General features: G+C 40.1%; 1 protein-coding gene across 1 annotated transcript in view; it reads right to left on the bottom strand.

Annotated features, from left to right (window-relative positions):
• stab2 (stabilin 2) overlaps positions 1-15,759 on the bottom strand; it is an 81,688-nt gene that overhangs the window by 49,332 nt on the left and 16,597 nt on the right. Inside the window, exons 4-18 of the mRNA XM_034526867.1 lie at positions 15,415-15,500; positions 15,204-15,270; positions 15,022-15,117; positions 13,660-13,782; positions 13,262-13,458; positions 12,908-13,035; positions 12,698-12,831; positions 12,302-12,381; positions 11,382-11,525; positions 10,868-11,011; positions 10,729-10,791; positions 10,072-10,188; positions 9,937-9,990; positions 3,245-3,325; positions 709-861 (exon numbers count right to left, since the gene is read on the bottom strand). Of these exons, the coding sequence (XP_034382758.1) occupies positions 709-861; positions 3,245-3,325; positions 9,937-9,990; positions 10,072-10,188; positions 10,729-10,791; positions 10,868-11,011; positions 11,382-11,525; positions 12,302-12,381; positions 12,698-12,831; positions 12,908-13,035; positions 13,262-13,458; positions 13,660-13,782; positions 15,022-15,117; positions 15,204-15,270; positions 15,415-15,500 (1,667 nt within the window). The remainder of the gene's footprint in view (positions 1-708; positions 862-3,244; positions 3,326-9,936; positions 9,991-10,071; positions 10,189-10,728; positions 10,792-10,867; positions 11,012-11,381; positions 11,526-12,301; positions 12,382-12,697; positions 12,832-12,907; positions 13,036-13,261; positions 13,459-13,659; positions 13,783-15,021; positions 15,118-15,203; positions 15,271-15,414; positions 15,501-15,759) is intronic.

Raw genomic sequence — 15,759 nt, 5'->3', positions numbered from 1 at the left:
TATAAATAAACGGTTGACATATTCTACGTCAGCTGGCTTCAATGATTTGATTGATATCAGGTGTTGTTGATTTAGACCAAGCATGTAGTTAAGAAAGTAAATTATGTGTCTTTCACAAAATTCAAAATGGCGGAAAATCTAAGTAGGCGGAGCTTATGGGCCTGAGAGGCTTTTTGTAGAGCAGGTGGAGATGTGTGAAGAATTTCAAGTCGATCGGACATTCTGGGTGAGGGGGCGCTAGAGAGCAACTAAAAAAACTAAAAATTTGACTCATTTATCAGATGGCTATTTTCACCAAGCCTGACAAGCTTGCCAAATGTTGTTAGTTTTAAAAATAAGTACCCCAAAAATAAAAATCAGAAAAATAATAGACGAAGCAATTTCAATAATATAAATTGAATATATATAATCACCGCATGAACATGTTTCATGTTGAGTTAATCAGATAATTATTGAGGCATTATGGTGTCATAATTAGAGATGAGAATCTATGATTTCTCTTGAAACTAAATAATTACAGTACACAAGGTACACGTTAAGTACACAAAGTACACGTTAAGTACACATTAAGTACACCTTAAGTAACCATTAAGTACACATTACATACTTTAGTCTTTGTAGATGTCGTCAGGTGAACGAGGATAACACGTGAACTTCAAAAGGAAGAAGTGAGGCGTAACCAACATGGCGGCCGCTGGCGGCGCTCACCTGGATGACCTCGGTCTTGGTGAGGTCACACCTGTGGGGCAGCAGAGGTTGGATGGAGGGCGGAGTCAGAAGTCCATCCAGCACATAAAGGCGGCCATTGTTAGCTTCCACCGCCGCCTCCAACACCGTCGCTCCATTCACCAAGATCTGACCCTGAAAACCATTGTTTATGTTATTATCATAAGTTCATCTCTCTGATGGTGACATGTTTATGTTATTATCACATGTTCATCTCTCTGATGGTGACATGTTTATGTTATTATCATAAGTTCATCTCTCTGATGGTGTCATGTTTATGTTATTATCATAAGTTCATCTCTCTGATGGTGACATGTTTATGTTATTATCATAAGTTCATCTCTCTGATGGTGTCATGTTTATGTTATTATCATAAGTTCATCTCTCTGATGGTGACATGTTTATGTTATTATCATAAGTTCATCTCTCTGATGGTGTCATGTTTATGTTATTATCACATGTTCATCTCTCTGATGGTGACATGTTTATGTTATTATCATAAGTTCATCTCTCTGATGGTGTCATGTTTATGTTATTATCATAAGTTCATCTCTCTGATGGTGACATGTTTATGTTATTATCATAAGTTCATCTCTCTGATGGTGTCATGTTTATGTTATTATCATAAGTTCATCTCTCTGATGGTGACATGTTTATGTTATTATCATAAGTTCATCTCTCTGATGGTGACATGTTTATGTTATTATCATAAGTTCATCTCTCTGATGGTGTCATGTTTATGTTATTATCATAAGTTCATCTCTCTGATGGTGACATGTTTATGTTATTATCATAAGTTCATCTCTCTGATGGTGTCATGTTTATGTTATTATCACAAGTTCATCTCTCTGATGGTGACATGTTTATGTTATTATCATAAGTTCATCTCTCTGATGGTGTCATATTTATGTTATTATCATAAGTTCATCTCTCTGATGGTGTCATGTTTATGTTATTATCACAAGTTCATCTCTCTGATGGTGACATGTTTATGTTATTATCATAAGTTCATCTCTCTGATGGTGTCATGTTTATGTTATTATCATAAGTTCATCTCTCTGATGGTGACATGTTTATGTTATTATCATAAGTTCATCTCTCTGATGGTGTCATGTTTATGTTATTATCACATGTTCATCTCTCTGATGGTGACATGTTTATGTTATTATCATAAGTTCATCTCTCTGATGGTGTCATGTTTATGTTATTATCATAAGTTCATCTCTCTGATGGTGTCATGTTTATGTTATTATCATAAGTTCATCTCTCTGATGGTGACATGTTTATGTTATTATCATAAGTTCATCTCTCTGATGGTGACATGTTTATGTTATTATCATAAGTTCATCTCTCTGATGGTGACATGTTTATGTTATTATCATAAGTTCATCTCTCTGATGGTGTCATGTTTATGTTATTATCATAAGTTCATCTCTCTGATGGTGACATGTTTATGTTATTATCATAAGTTCATCTCTCTGATGGTGTCATGTTTATGTTATTATCATAAGTTCATCTCTCTGATGGTGTCATATTTATGTTATTATCATAAGTTCATCTCTCTGATGGTGTCATGTTTATGTTATTATCACAAGTTCATCTCTCTGATGGTGACATGTTTATGTTATTATCATAAGTTCATCTCTCTGATGGTGTCATGTTTATGTTATTATCATAAGTTCATCTCTCTGATGGTGACATGTTTATGTTATTATCATAAGTTCATCTCTCTGATGGTGACATGTTTATGTTATTATCATAAGTTCATCTCTCTGATGGTGTCATGTTTATGTTATTATCACATGTTCATCTCTCTGATGGTGTCATGTTTATGTTATTATCATAAGTTCATCTCTCTGATGGTGTCATGTTTATGTTATTATCACATGTTCATCTCTCTGATGGTGTCATGTTTATGTTATTATCATAAGTTCATCTCTCTGATGGTGTCATATTTATGTTATTATCATAAGTTCATCTCTCTGATGGTGACATATTTATGTTATTATCATAAGTTCATCTCTCTGATGGTGACATATTTATGTTATTATCATATGTTCATCTCTCTGATGGTGACATGTTTATGTTATTATCATAAGTTCATCTCTCTGATGGTGTCATGTTTATGTTATTATCATATGTTCATCTGTCACATGTTCATCTCTCTGATGGTGACATGTTTATGTTATTTGGAAGGAGGAACATAAACATTGAAATGAAGGAGGAACATAAATATTGAAATGAAGGAGGAACATAAACATTGAAATGAAGGAGGAACATAAACATTGAAATGAAGGAGGAACATAAATATTGAAATGAAGGAGGAACATAAACATTGAAATGAAGGAGGAACATTAACATTGAAATGAAGGAGGAACATAAACATTGAAATGAAGGAGGAACATAAACATTGAAATGAAGGAGGAACATAAACATTGAAATGAAGGAGGAACATAAACATTGAAATGAAGGAGGAACATATACATTGAAATGAAGGTTTGTTTTGTTCCAAACTCACATTTTCCGTCACGTTAATCGTCAGAACCTGATTGGCCATCGTCACGATTCTGGGGCCGGACACAACGTTGAAGACGTCCATCTTAGGGGAAACAAGTCTTTATGAGGACGTGTGATTGGTTGAGGAGGTATCAGAGGACATTTAAATCAGTAACACAAGTCCTCATGAGGACGTGTGATTGGTTGAGGAGGTATCAGAGGACATTTAAATCAGTAACACAAGTCTTTATGAGGACGTGTGATTGGTTGAGGCGGTATCAGAGGACATTTAAATCAGTAACACAAGTCTTTATGAGGACGTGTGATTGGTTGAGGAGGTATCAGAGGACATTTAAATCAGTAACACAAGTCCTCATGAGGACGTGTGATTGGTTGAGGAGGTATCAGAGGACATTTAAATCAGTAACACAAGTCCTCATGAGGACGTGTGATTGGTTGAGGAGGTATCAGAGGACATTTAAATCAGTAACACAAGTCTTTATGAGGACGTGTGATTGGTTGAGGAGGTATCAGAGGACATTTAAATCAGTAACACAAGTCCTCATGAGGACGTGTGATTGGTTGAGGAGGTATCAGAGGACATTTAAATCAGTAACACAAGTCTTTATGAGGACGTGTGATTGGTTGAGGAGGTATCAGAGGACATTTAAATCAGTAACACAAGTCTTTATGAGGACGTGTGATTGGTTGAGGAGGTATCAGAGGACATTTAAATCAGTAACACAAGTCTTTATGAGGACGTGTGATTGGTTGAGGAGGTATCAGAGGACATTTAAATCAGTAACACAAGTCCTCATGAGGACGTGTGATTGGTTGAGGAGGTATCAGAGGACATTTAAATCAGTAACACAAGTCTTTATGAGGACGTGTGATTGGTTGAGGAGGTATCAGAGGACATTTAAATCAGTAACACAAGTCCTCATGAGGACGTGTGATTGGTTGAGGAGGTATCAGAGGACATTTAAATCAGTAACACAAGTCCTCATGAGGACATGTGATTGGTTGAGGAGGTATCAGAGGACATTTAAATCAGTAACACAAGTCCTCATGAGGACGTGTGATTGGTTGAGGAGGTATCAGAGGACATTTAAATCAGTAACACAAGTCCTCATGAGGACGTGTGATTGGTTGAGGAGGTATCAGAGGACATTTAAATCAGTAACACAAGTCTTTATGAGGACGTGTGATTGGTTGAGGAGGTATCAGAGGACATTTAAATCAGTAACACAAGTCTTTATGAGGACGTGTGATTGGTTGAGGAGGTATCAGAGGACATTTAAATCAGTAACACAAGTCCTCATGAGGACGTGTGATTGGTTGAGGAGGTATCAGAGGACATTTAAATCAGTAACACAAGTCTTTATGAGGACGTGTGATTGGTTGAGGAGGTATCAGAGGACATTTAAATCAGTAACACAAGTCTTTATGAGGACGTGTGATTGGTTGAGGAGGTATCAGAGGACATTTAAATCAGTAACACAAGTCTTTATGAGGACGTGTGATTGGTTGAGGAGGTATCAGAGGACATTTAAATCAGTAACACAAGTCCTCATGAGGACGTGTGATTGGTTGAGGAGGTATCAGAGGACATTTAAATCAGTAACACAAGTCCTCATGAGGACATGTGATTGGTTGAGGAGGTATCAGAGGACATTTAAATCAGTAACACAAGTCCTCATGAGGACGTGTGATTGGTTGAGGAGGTATCAGAGGACATTTAAATCAGTAACACAAGTCCTCATGAGGACGTGTGATTGGTTGAGGAGGTATCAGAGGACATTTAAATCAGTAACACAAGTCCTCATGAGGACGTGTGATTGGTTGAGGAGGTATCAGAGGACATTTAAATCAGTAACACAAGTCTTTATGAGGACGTGTGATTGGTTGAGGAGGTATCAGAGGACATTTAAATCAGTAACACAAGTCTTTATGAGGACGTGTGATTGGTTGAGGAGGTATCAGAGGACATTAAATCAGTAACACAAGTCTTTATGAGGACATGTGATTGGTTGAGGAGGTATCAGAGGACATTTAAATCAGTAACACAAGTCCTCATGAGGATGTGTGATTGGTTGAGGAGGTATCAGAGGACATTAAATCAGTAACACAAGTCTTTATGAGGACGTGTGATTGGTTGAGGAGGTATCAGAGGACATTTAAATCAGTAACACAAGTCTTTATGAGGACGTGTGATTGGTTGAGGAGGTATCAGAGGACATTAAATCAGTAACACAAGTCCTCATGAGGACGTGTGATTGGTTGAGGAGGTATCAGAGGACATTTAAATCAGTAACACAAGTCCTCATGAGGACGTGTGATTGGTTGAGGAGGTATCAGAGGACATTTAAATCAGTAACACAAGTCCTCATGAGGACGTGTGATTGGTTGAGGAGGTATCAGAGGACATTTAAATCAGTAACACAAGTCCTCATGAGGACGTGTGATTGGTTGAGGAGGTATCAGAGGACATTTAAATCAGTAACACAAGTCTTTATGAGGACGTGTGATTGGTTGAGGAGGTATCAGAGGACATTTAAATCAGTAACACAAGTCTTTATGAGGACATGTGATTGGTTGAGGAGGTATCAGAGGACATTTAAATCAGTAACACAAGTCTTTATGAGGACGTGTGATTGGTTGAGGAGGTATCAGAGGACATTTAAATCAGTAACACAAGTCTTTATGAGGACGTGTGATTGGTTGAGGAGGTATCAGAGGACATTTAAATCGGTAACACAAGTCCTCATGAGGACGTGTGATTGGTTGAGGAGGTATCAGAGGACATTTAAATCAGTAACACAAGTCTTTATGAGGACGTGTGATTGGTTGAGGAGGTATCAGAGGACATTAAATCAGTAACACAAGTCTTTATGAGGACATGTGATTGGTTGAGGAGGTATCAGAGGACATTAAATCAGTAACACAAGTCTTTATGAGGACGTGTGATTGGTTGAGGAGGTATCAGAGGACATTTAAATCAGTAACACAAGTCCTCATGAGGACGTGTGATTGGTTGAGGAGGTATCAGAGGACATTTAAATCAGTAACACAAGTCCTCATGAGGACGTGTGATTGGTTGAGGAGGTATCAGAGGACATTAAATCAGTAACACAAGTCTTTATGAGGACATGTGATTGGTTGAGGAGGTATCAGAGGACATTTAAATCAGTAACACAAGTCCTCATGAGGACGTGTGATTGGTTGAGGAGGTATCAGAGGACATTAAATCAGTAACACAAGTCTTTATGAGGACATGTGATTGGTTGAGGAGGTATCAGAGGACATTTAAATCAGTAACACAAGTCCTCATGAGGACGTGTGATTGGTTGAGGAGGTATCAGAGGACATTAAATCAGTAACACAAGTCCTCATGAGGACGTGTGATTGGTTGAGGAGGTATCAGAGGACATTTAAATCAGTAACACAAGTCCTCATGAGGACGTGTGATTGGTTGAGGAGGTATCAGAGGACATTTAAATCAGTAACACAAGTCTTTATGAGGACGTGTGATTGGTTGAGGAGGTATCAGAGGACATTTAAATCAGTAACACAAGTCTTTATGAGGACGTGTGATTGGTTGAGGAGGTATCAGAGGACATTTAAATCAGTAACACAAGTCCTCATGAGGACGTGTGATTGGTTGAGGAGGTATCAGAGGACATTTAAATCAGTAACACAAGTCTTTATGAGGACGTGTGATTGGTTGAGGAGGTATCAGAGGACATTTAAATCAGTAACACAAGTCTTTATGAGGACGTGTGATTGGTTGAGGAGGTATCAGAGGACATTTAAATCAGTAACACAAGTCTTTATGAGGACGTGTGATTGGTTGAGGAGGTATCAGAGGACATTTAAATCAGTAACACAAGTCTTTATGAGGACGTGTGATTGGTTGAGGAGGTATCAGAGGACATTTAAATCAGTAACACAAGTCCTCATGAGGACGTGTGATTGGTTGAGGAGGTATCAGAGGACATTTAAATCAGTAACACAAGTCCTCATGAGGACATGTGATTGGTTGAGGAGGTATCAGAGGACATTTAAATCAGTAACACAAGTCCTCATGAGGACGTGTGATTGGTTGAGGAGGTATCAGAGGACATTTAAATCAGTAACACAAGTCCTCATGAGGACGTGTGATTGGTTGAGGAGGTATCAGAGGACATTTAAATCAGTAACACAAGTCTTTATGAGGACGTGTGATTGGTTGAGGAGGTATCAGAGGACATTTAAATCAGTAACACAAGTCTTTATGAGGACGTGTGATTGGTTGAGGAGGTATCAGAGGACATTTAAATCAGTAACACAAGTCCTCATGAGGACGTGTGATTGGTTGAGGAGGTATCAGAGGACATTTAAATCAGTAACACAAGTCTTTATGAGGACGTGTGATTGGTTGAGGAGGTATCAGAGGACATTTAAATCAGTAACACAAGTCTTTATGAGGACGTGTGATTGGTTGAGGCGGTATCAGAGGACATTTAAATCAGTAACACAAGTCTTTATGAGGACGTGTGATTGGTTGAGGAGGTATCAGAGGACATTTAAATCAGTAACACAAGTCCTCATGAGGACGTGTGATTGGTTGAGGAGGTATCAGAGGACATTTAAATCAGTAACACAAGTCCTCATGAGGACATGTGATTGGTTGAGGAGGTATCAGAGGACATTTAAATCAGTAACACAAGTCCTCATGAGGACGTGTGATTGGTTGAGGAGGTATCAGAGGACATTTAAATCAGTAACACAAGTCCTCATGAGGACGTGTGATTGGTTGAGGAGGTATCAGAGGACATTTAAATCAGTAACACAAGTCCTCATGAGGACGTGTGATTGGTTGAGGAGGTATCAGAGGACATTTAAATCAGTAACACAAGTCTTTATGAGGACGTGTGATTGGTTGAGGAGGTATCAGAGGACATTTAAATCAGTAACACAAGTCTTTATGAGGACGTGTGATTGGTTGAGGAGGTATCAGAGGACATTAAATCAGTAACACAAGTCTTTATGAGGACATGTGATTGGTTGAGGAGGTATCAGAGGACATTTAAATCAGTAACACAAGTCCTCATGAGGATGTGTGATTGGTTGAGGAGGTATCAGAGGACATTAAATCAGTAACACAAGTCTTTATGAGGACGTGTGATTGGTTGAGGAGGTATCAGAGGACATTTAAATCAGTAACACAAGTCTTTATGAGGACGTGTGATTGGTTGAGGAGGTATCAGAGGACATTAAATCAGTAACACAAGTCCTCATGAGGACGTGTGATTGGTTGAGGAGGTATCAGAGGACATTTAAATCAGTAACACAAGTCCTCATGAGGACGTGTGATTGGTTGAGGAGGTATCAGAGGACATTTAAATCAGTAACACAAGTCCTCATGAGGACGTGTGATTGGTTGAGGAGGTATCAGAGGACATTTAAATCAGTAACACAAGTCCTCATGAGGACGTGTGATTGGTTGAGGAGGTATCAGAGGACATTTAAATCAGTAACACAAGTCTTTATGAGGACGTGTGATTGGTTGAGGAGGTATCAGAGGACATTTAAATCAGTAACACAAGTCTTTATGAGGACATGTGATTGGTTGAGGAGGTATCAGAGGACATTTAAATCAGTAACACAAGTCTTTATGAGGACGTGTGATTGGTTGAGGAGGTATCAGAGGACATTTAAATCAGTAACACAAGTCTTTATGAGGACGTGTGATTGGTTGAGGAGGTATCAGAGGACATTTAAATCGGTAACACAAGTCCTCATGAGGACGTGTGATTGGTTGAGGAGGTATCAGAGGACATTTAAATCAGTAACACAAGTCTTTATGAGGACGTGTGATTGGTTGAGGAGGTATCAGAGGACATTAAATCAGTAACACAAGTCTTTATGAGGACATGTGATTGGTTGAGGAGGTATCAGAGGACATTAAATCAGTAACACAAGTCTTTATGAGGACGTGTGATTGGTTGAGGAGGTATCAGAGGACATTTAAATCAGTAACACAAGTCCTCATGAGGACGTGTGATTGGTTGAGGAGGTATCAGAGGACATTTAAATCAGTAACACAAGTCCTCATGAGGACGTGTGATTGGTTGAGGAGGTATCAGAGGACATTAAATCAGTAACACAAGTCTTTATGAGGACATGTGATTGGTTGAGGAGGTATCAGAGGACATTTAAATCAGTAACACAAGTCCTCATGAGGACGTGTGATTGGTTGAGGAGGTATCAGAGGACATTAAATCAGTAACACAAGTCTTTATGAGGACATGTGATTGGTTGAGGAGGTATCAGAGGACATTTAAATCAGTAACACAAGTCCTCATGAGGACGTGTGATTGGTTGAGGAGGTATCAGAGGACATTAAATCAGTAACACAAGTCCTCATGAGGACGTGTGATTGGTTGAGGAGGTATCAGAGGACATTTAAATCAGTAACACAAGTCCTCATGAGGACGTGTGATTGGTTGAGGAGGTATCAGAGGACATTAAATCAGTAACACAAGTCTTTATGAGGACGTGTGATTGGTTGAGGAGGTATCAGAGGACATTTAAATCAGTAACACAAGTCCTCATGAGGACGTGTGATTGGTTGAGGAGGTATCAGAGGACATTTAAATCAGTAAAACAAGTCCTCATGAGGACGTGTGATTGGTTGAGGAGGTATCAGAGGACATTTAAAGCGGTACTCACTGCGGCCGACGGCACGACGTGGTTCCTTAGCAGCTCCACCAGCTTGTTGTGACCCTGAAAAGAGTTGGAGTAAGACGTGAGGCGCTGACCACAGGTGGCTGAAGTTCATGTGTAGTGTGTGTTTGTGAGTCTGACTTCAGCGCTGCTCAGGTAGGACAGGTGACCTTCAGGCATCGCATCAAAGGCTGAACTGCTGGGAGCAAAGACAGTGATGGGACCTGGACTGTCCAGGACCGAGACCATGTCTGCCTTCTGCACACAAACAAGACTTTATTAAAGAAACAATAACATGCCCACGGAGGTTTCTAGATACGTTTTTAATAACACAAAAGAGATAAAACAGAAGGCTTTATCCTCTGGAGAGCAGCAATGAGACAACCCTTAAGTGTTTATCCTCAGGAGAGGAGCAATGAGATAAACCTGGTGGGTTTATCCTCAGGAGAGCAGTTATAAGATAACCCTTAAGTGTTTATCCTCAGGAGAGCAGTTATAAGATAACCCTTAAGTGTTTATCCTCAGGAGAGCAGCAATGATACACCTGAAGTGTTTATCCTCAGGAGAGCAGCAATGATACACCTGAAGGGTTTACCCTCTGGAGAGCAGCAATGAGATACACCTGAAGGGTTTACCCTCTGGAGAGCAGCAATGATACACCTGAAGGGTTTACCCTCTGGAGAGCAGCAATGAGATACACCTGAAGGGTTTACCCTCTGGAGAGCAGCAATGAGATACACCTGAAGGGTTTACCCTCTGGAGAGCAGCAATGAGATACTGTAAGTGAAATCTACGCACCTCTAATAAAGACTTGAACTTGTCAAACTTTCCGTAGTCAGAAATGATCCTCATCAGGTTCTCCTGAGGAAACAGACTAGACGTTATCAATGATCGAGTGAATCAGTGGAACAGGAAGTTGGTCAGTTCACCGCTTTACTTGTGAGTTGCTCGCCACTGTGGGTGCAACGCCGTCCATCAGCTTGTTGATGACGTGGATCATCCCGTTGGACGCGACCACGTCGGGCTGGAGGACTCCGCCTTTCTTCCGGCTGCCGTAAATCCGTATCGTAGTCAGAGAGTCCTGCAGGAGACACAAAAATAATAATAATTATCATCATTATTATTATTGACGTTATTATAATTATTATAATAATATTGATTAATTATTATATAATTATCAATATTATTATTATTGTTATTATTAATAGCATGATTATTATGACAATGATTATTATTATTATCATTACCATGATTATTATCATTATAATTATTAACATTATTATTATCATTACCATGATTATCATTATAATGATTAACATTATTATTATCATTACCATGATTATTATCATTATTATTTATATCATTATTATTATTATTATCATTAACATTATTACTATTATTATTTTTTGTATCATTATTTTCATTATCACTATGATTATTATTATTATTACCGATGTGTCCGTCTCAGCTGATTTTCCAGTCAAAGTAAAGAAGACGTTTGTTTTCTTCAGAGTGTCAACGGGCATCACCCCGGCAACCAGGTGCATCTTACACAGGTATTTAGCTTTGGAAAGGTCTGATGTCAGAGTTCTCATCTGGACAGATGGAGAGAGAGAGAGACAGACAGATGGAGAGAGAGAGAGAGACAGACAGACAGAGAGAGAGAGACAGACAGATGGAGAGAGAGAGAGACAGACAGATGGAGAGAGAGAGAGAGAGAGACAGAGAGAGAGAGAGACAGACAGACAGACAGAGAGAGAGACAGACAGACAGAGAGAGAGAGACATGGAGAGAGAGAGAGAGAGAGAGACAGACAGACAGACAGAGAGAGAGAGAGAGACAGACAGACAGACAGAGAGAGAGAGACAGACAGACAGAGAGAGAGAGACATGGAGAGAAAGAGAGAGAGAGACAGACAGACAGACAGAGAGAGAGAGAGAGAGAGACAGATGGAGAGAGAGAGAGACAGACAGATGGAGAGAGAGAGAGAGACAGAGAGAGAGAGAGAGAGACAGACAGACAGAGAGAGAGAGACAGACAGATGGAGAGAGAGAGAGAGACAGACAGATGGAGAGAGACAGACAGACAGAGAGAGAGACAGACAGATGGAGAGAGAGAGACAGACAGAGAGAGAGAGAGAGACATGGAGAGAGAGAGACAGAGAGACAGACAGACAGACAGAGAGAGAGAGACAGACAGATGGAGAGAGAGAGAGACAGACAGAGAGAGAGAGACAGACAAGTTAACCTCTCACACAGTAAACAGACATTTACTGATTTAAACCGTAGACAAAGTGAACTTTTAAAATAAGACGTAATCATCTGAATGTATAACTAATATGTACTAGTGTGTATAATGAACGTAATCTTACTGAAACTCCCCTGAAGCCTTTATTGATCGGGACAAAAAGAGTGAAAGGACCCAAATTCTGCAGGGGCCACGAAAGTGTACCTGAAAACAAGGAAGTACAATTATTATACATATTCATTTCATTCATATAAGAAACAATAGATGTGTATACAGTTTGTTATATAATAACGTATAATAACATCTACGCCTCAAGAAGTCTGTATACAACGTATGTATGTTATATAATAACAACTACTTCTCTAGAACTCTTTATACAACGTATGTATGTTATATAATAACAACTACTTCTCTAGAGGTTTAACAGATGTCGACATGTTCTGTCACCTGAAGAAGGACTTCCTGACTGTGAAGGAGAGTATCTGATCATTGGAGCATACGCTGTGAAGGAACATCATACCTAGCAGAGTGATGGCGTTGCTCAGCTGGCCTCTCCACTGTCCCCCCGGCTCGGTGTTCAGACTGTTCAGACGCTGGATGAGGTTCCCATAGCAAACCTTACCGTTCCCAAGGTAGCCTTGGAGACAGGTGCACCTGGGGGGCATGATAGTGCACGTTAGAAACATCTGCACACTCAGTAGGAACAGAGAGAATGAAAAAAGTCACTGACTCGACTCTTCCGAGTCCAACGGTGGTGCAGTTGGCGTTCTTGTGGCAGGAATCCGGTCTGCAGAACTCCTTTAGGCTGCAGCTGCCGTTCAAAAGGTCTTGGAACCCCGGGAGACACTCGCAGTGAGACTGAAGCAAACACAGCAGGAGGCAGGGGTGAGTTTCCTCTGCTGCCCCCTACAGGCTGCAGTGCTCATGACAGCATCAACAACAAATACATGGCGCTAAAACCATCAATCAGACATAAGGATCCTGTTTCTAATCCAGATTGTGTTCCAGATGTTGATCTAGATCCTGATCCTGACTAGGACACAGATTTGGATTGAACCTGACCCAGACCTGGGAATATCCTTACCTTCCCTGGTTCGTCGTAGACGCAGCGTACAGACTCGACAGAGCAGCCTCCCCGTGTGGTCTGACATGGATCCACAGCCATGCAGACTCGTCCATCCCCTCTGTAGCCCTCCTTACAGGCACAGAGGTGTTGGTCTGGACCGGTGTGGACACAGGAAGCCTCGGCATGACAGACCCGCTGGAGACAAGGGTTTTTGGCTGAGGAGACAAACATCCTTAATGTCCTGTGTAAGTCTTATTGGACAATTCAACTCTGAGATCAACCGAACAAAGTTCACTGATGATGTACAAATGGTAGACTAGGATAGGTCAGGCTGCACCTGTTCCTGGAGTGGTCATCAAGGAACGTATTGCAGGCTTATTCTCATTAGTGTGTAAATGATTATTTCATTAACTCACATAAACACTGAGCTCCTGATTTTTGATAACCAGGTAGACACTGGCACACCAGCTTCCCTGTCAGAGCTTCTTCCATACAACGAGAGTTATGCTGGCAGGCGAGAGACGCACACTCAGGTAGCTCTGCAACACAATACAGGTGTCAGCACAGGTAACAGGTGACGAGAGAGACAATAATAGAACAGGTACGAGGTCACGAGAGATACAATAACTGAACAGGTAACAGGTGAGTAGAGATACAATAACTGAACAGGTAACAAGTGAGTAGAGATACAATAACTGAACAGGTAACAGGTGAGTAGAGATACAATAACTGAACAGGTAACAAGTGAGTAGAGATACAATAACTGAACAGGTAACAAGTGAGTAGAGATACAATAACAAAACAGGTAACAGGTGAGTAGAGATACAATAACTGAACAGGTAACAGGTGAGTAGAGATACAATAACTGAACAGGTAACAGGTGAGTAGAGATACAATAACTGAACAGGTAACAAGTGAGTAGAGATACAATAACAAAACAGGTAACAGGTGAGTAGAGATACAATAACTGAACAGGTAACAGGTGAGTAGAGATACAATAACAAAACAGGTAACAGGTGAGTAGAGATACAATAACAAAACAGGTAACAGGTGAGTAGAGATACAATAACAAAACAGGTAACAGGTGAGTAGAGATACAATAACTGAACAGGTAACAGGTGAGTAGAGATACAATAACTGAACAGGTAACAGGTGAGTAGAGATACAATAACAAAACAGGTAACAAATGAGTAGAGATACAATAACTGAACAGGTAACAAGTGAGTAGAGATACAATAACTGAACAGGTAACAAATGAGTAGAGATACAATAACTGAACAGGTAACAAGTGAGTAGAGATACAATAACTGAACAGGTAACAAGTGAGTAGAGATACAATAACTGAACAGGTAACAAGTGAGTAGAGATACAATAACAAAACAGGTAACAGGTGAGTAGAGATACAATAACTGAACAGGTAACAGGTGAGTAGAGATACAATAACTGAACAGGTAACAGGTGAGTAGAGATACAATAACAAAACAGGTAACAAATGAGTAGAGATACAATAACTGAACAGGTAACAAGTGAGTAGAGATACAATAACTGAACAGGTAACAAATGAGTAGAGATACAATAACTGAACAGGTAACAAGTGAGTAGAGATACAATAACTGAACAGGTAACAAGTGAGTAGAGATACAATAACTGAACAGGTAACAAGTGAGTAGAGATACAATAACAAAACAGGTAACAGGTGAGTAGAGATACAATAACTGAACAGGTAACAAGTGAGTAGAGATACAATAACTGAACAGGTAACAAATGAGTAGACTGACCTTGGTCACAGTTTGGACCTTTATATCCGGAGAAACAGGTGCACCTCCCATCGCCTCTTAAACCAGAGTCACACAGACCGTGGACACATGAACACACTGCAGAGAAAGAAACCACAGAAGAACACATGAACACACTGCAGAGAAAGAAACCACAGAAGAAGAACACGGTTATTCGAAATTACCTGAGCTGCAGGTGGGACCATATCGAGCAGGTGCGCAGTCCTCACAGGCAGTTCCTGCAAAGCCCACCTGAGTTGACACACACAGACACACACACGCACACACACACACATACATAAATATATATATATATATTTATATATAAATATATATATATATTCATAGTCATATTTATAGTAATAATAATAATTAATAGTAATATGATTGTGATACCTGACAGCTGCAGGTCCCGTTGCCCCCCATTCCTTCAGAACAGTCACCCCGGTTGCTGCAAGGTCTGTCGGCCCGATCAGGACACTCTGAAACACAAATGTTCAAATGTTCACTCTGAGACTCAAACGTTCACTCTGAGACTCAAACTGAAACACAAACGTTCACTCTGAGACTCAAACGTTCACACTGAGAACACAAACGTTCACTCTGAGACTCAAACGTTCACTCTGAGAACACAAACGTTCACTCTGAGACTCAAACGTTCACTCTGAGAACACAAACGTTCACTCTGAGACTCAAACGTTCACTCTGAGAACACAAACGTTCACTCTGAGACTCAAACGT

The sequence above is a fragment of the Cyclopterus lumpus genome, chromosome 23 (assembly GCF_009769545.1).
Source record: "Cyclopterus lumpus isolate fCycLum1 chromosome 23, fCycLum1.pri, whole genome shotgun sequence".
Taxonomy (NCBI): Eukaryota; Metazoa; Chordata; class Actinopteri; order Perciformes; family Cyclopteridae; genus Cyclopterus; species Cyclopterus lumpus.
Note: the sequence above shows the minus strand (reverse complement) of the source record. Positions and strands in the feature narration are given on the sequence as shown.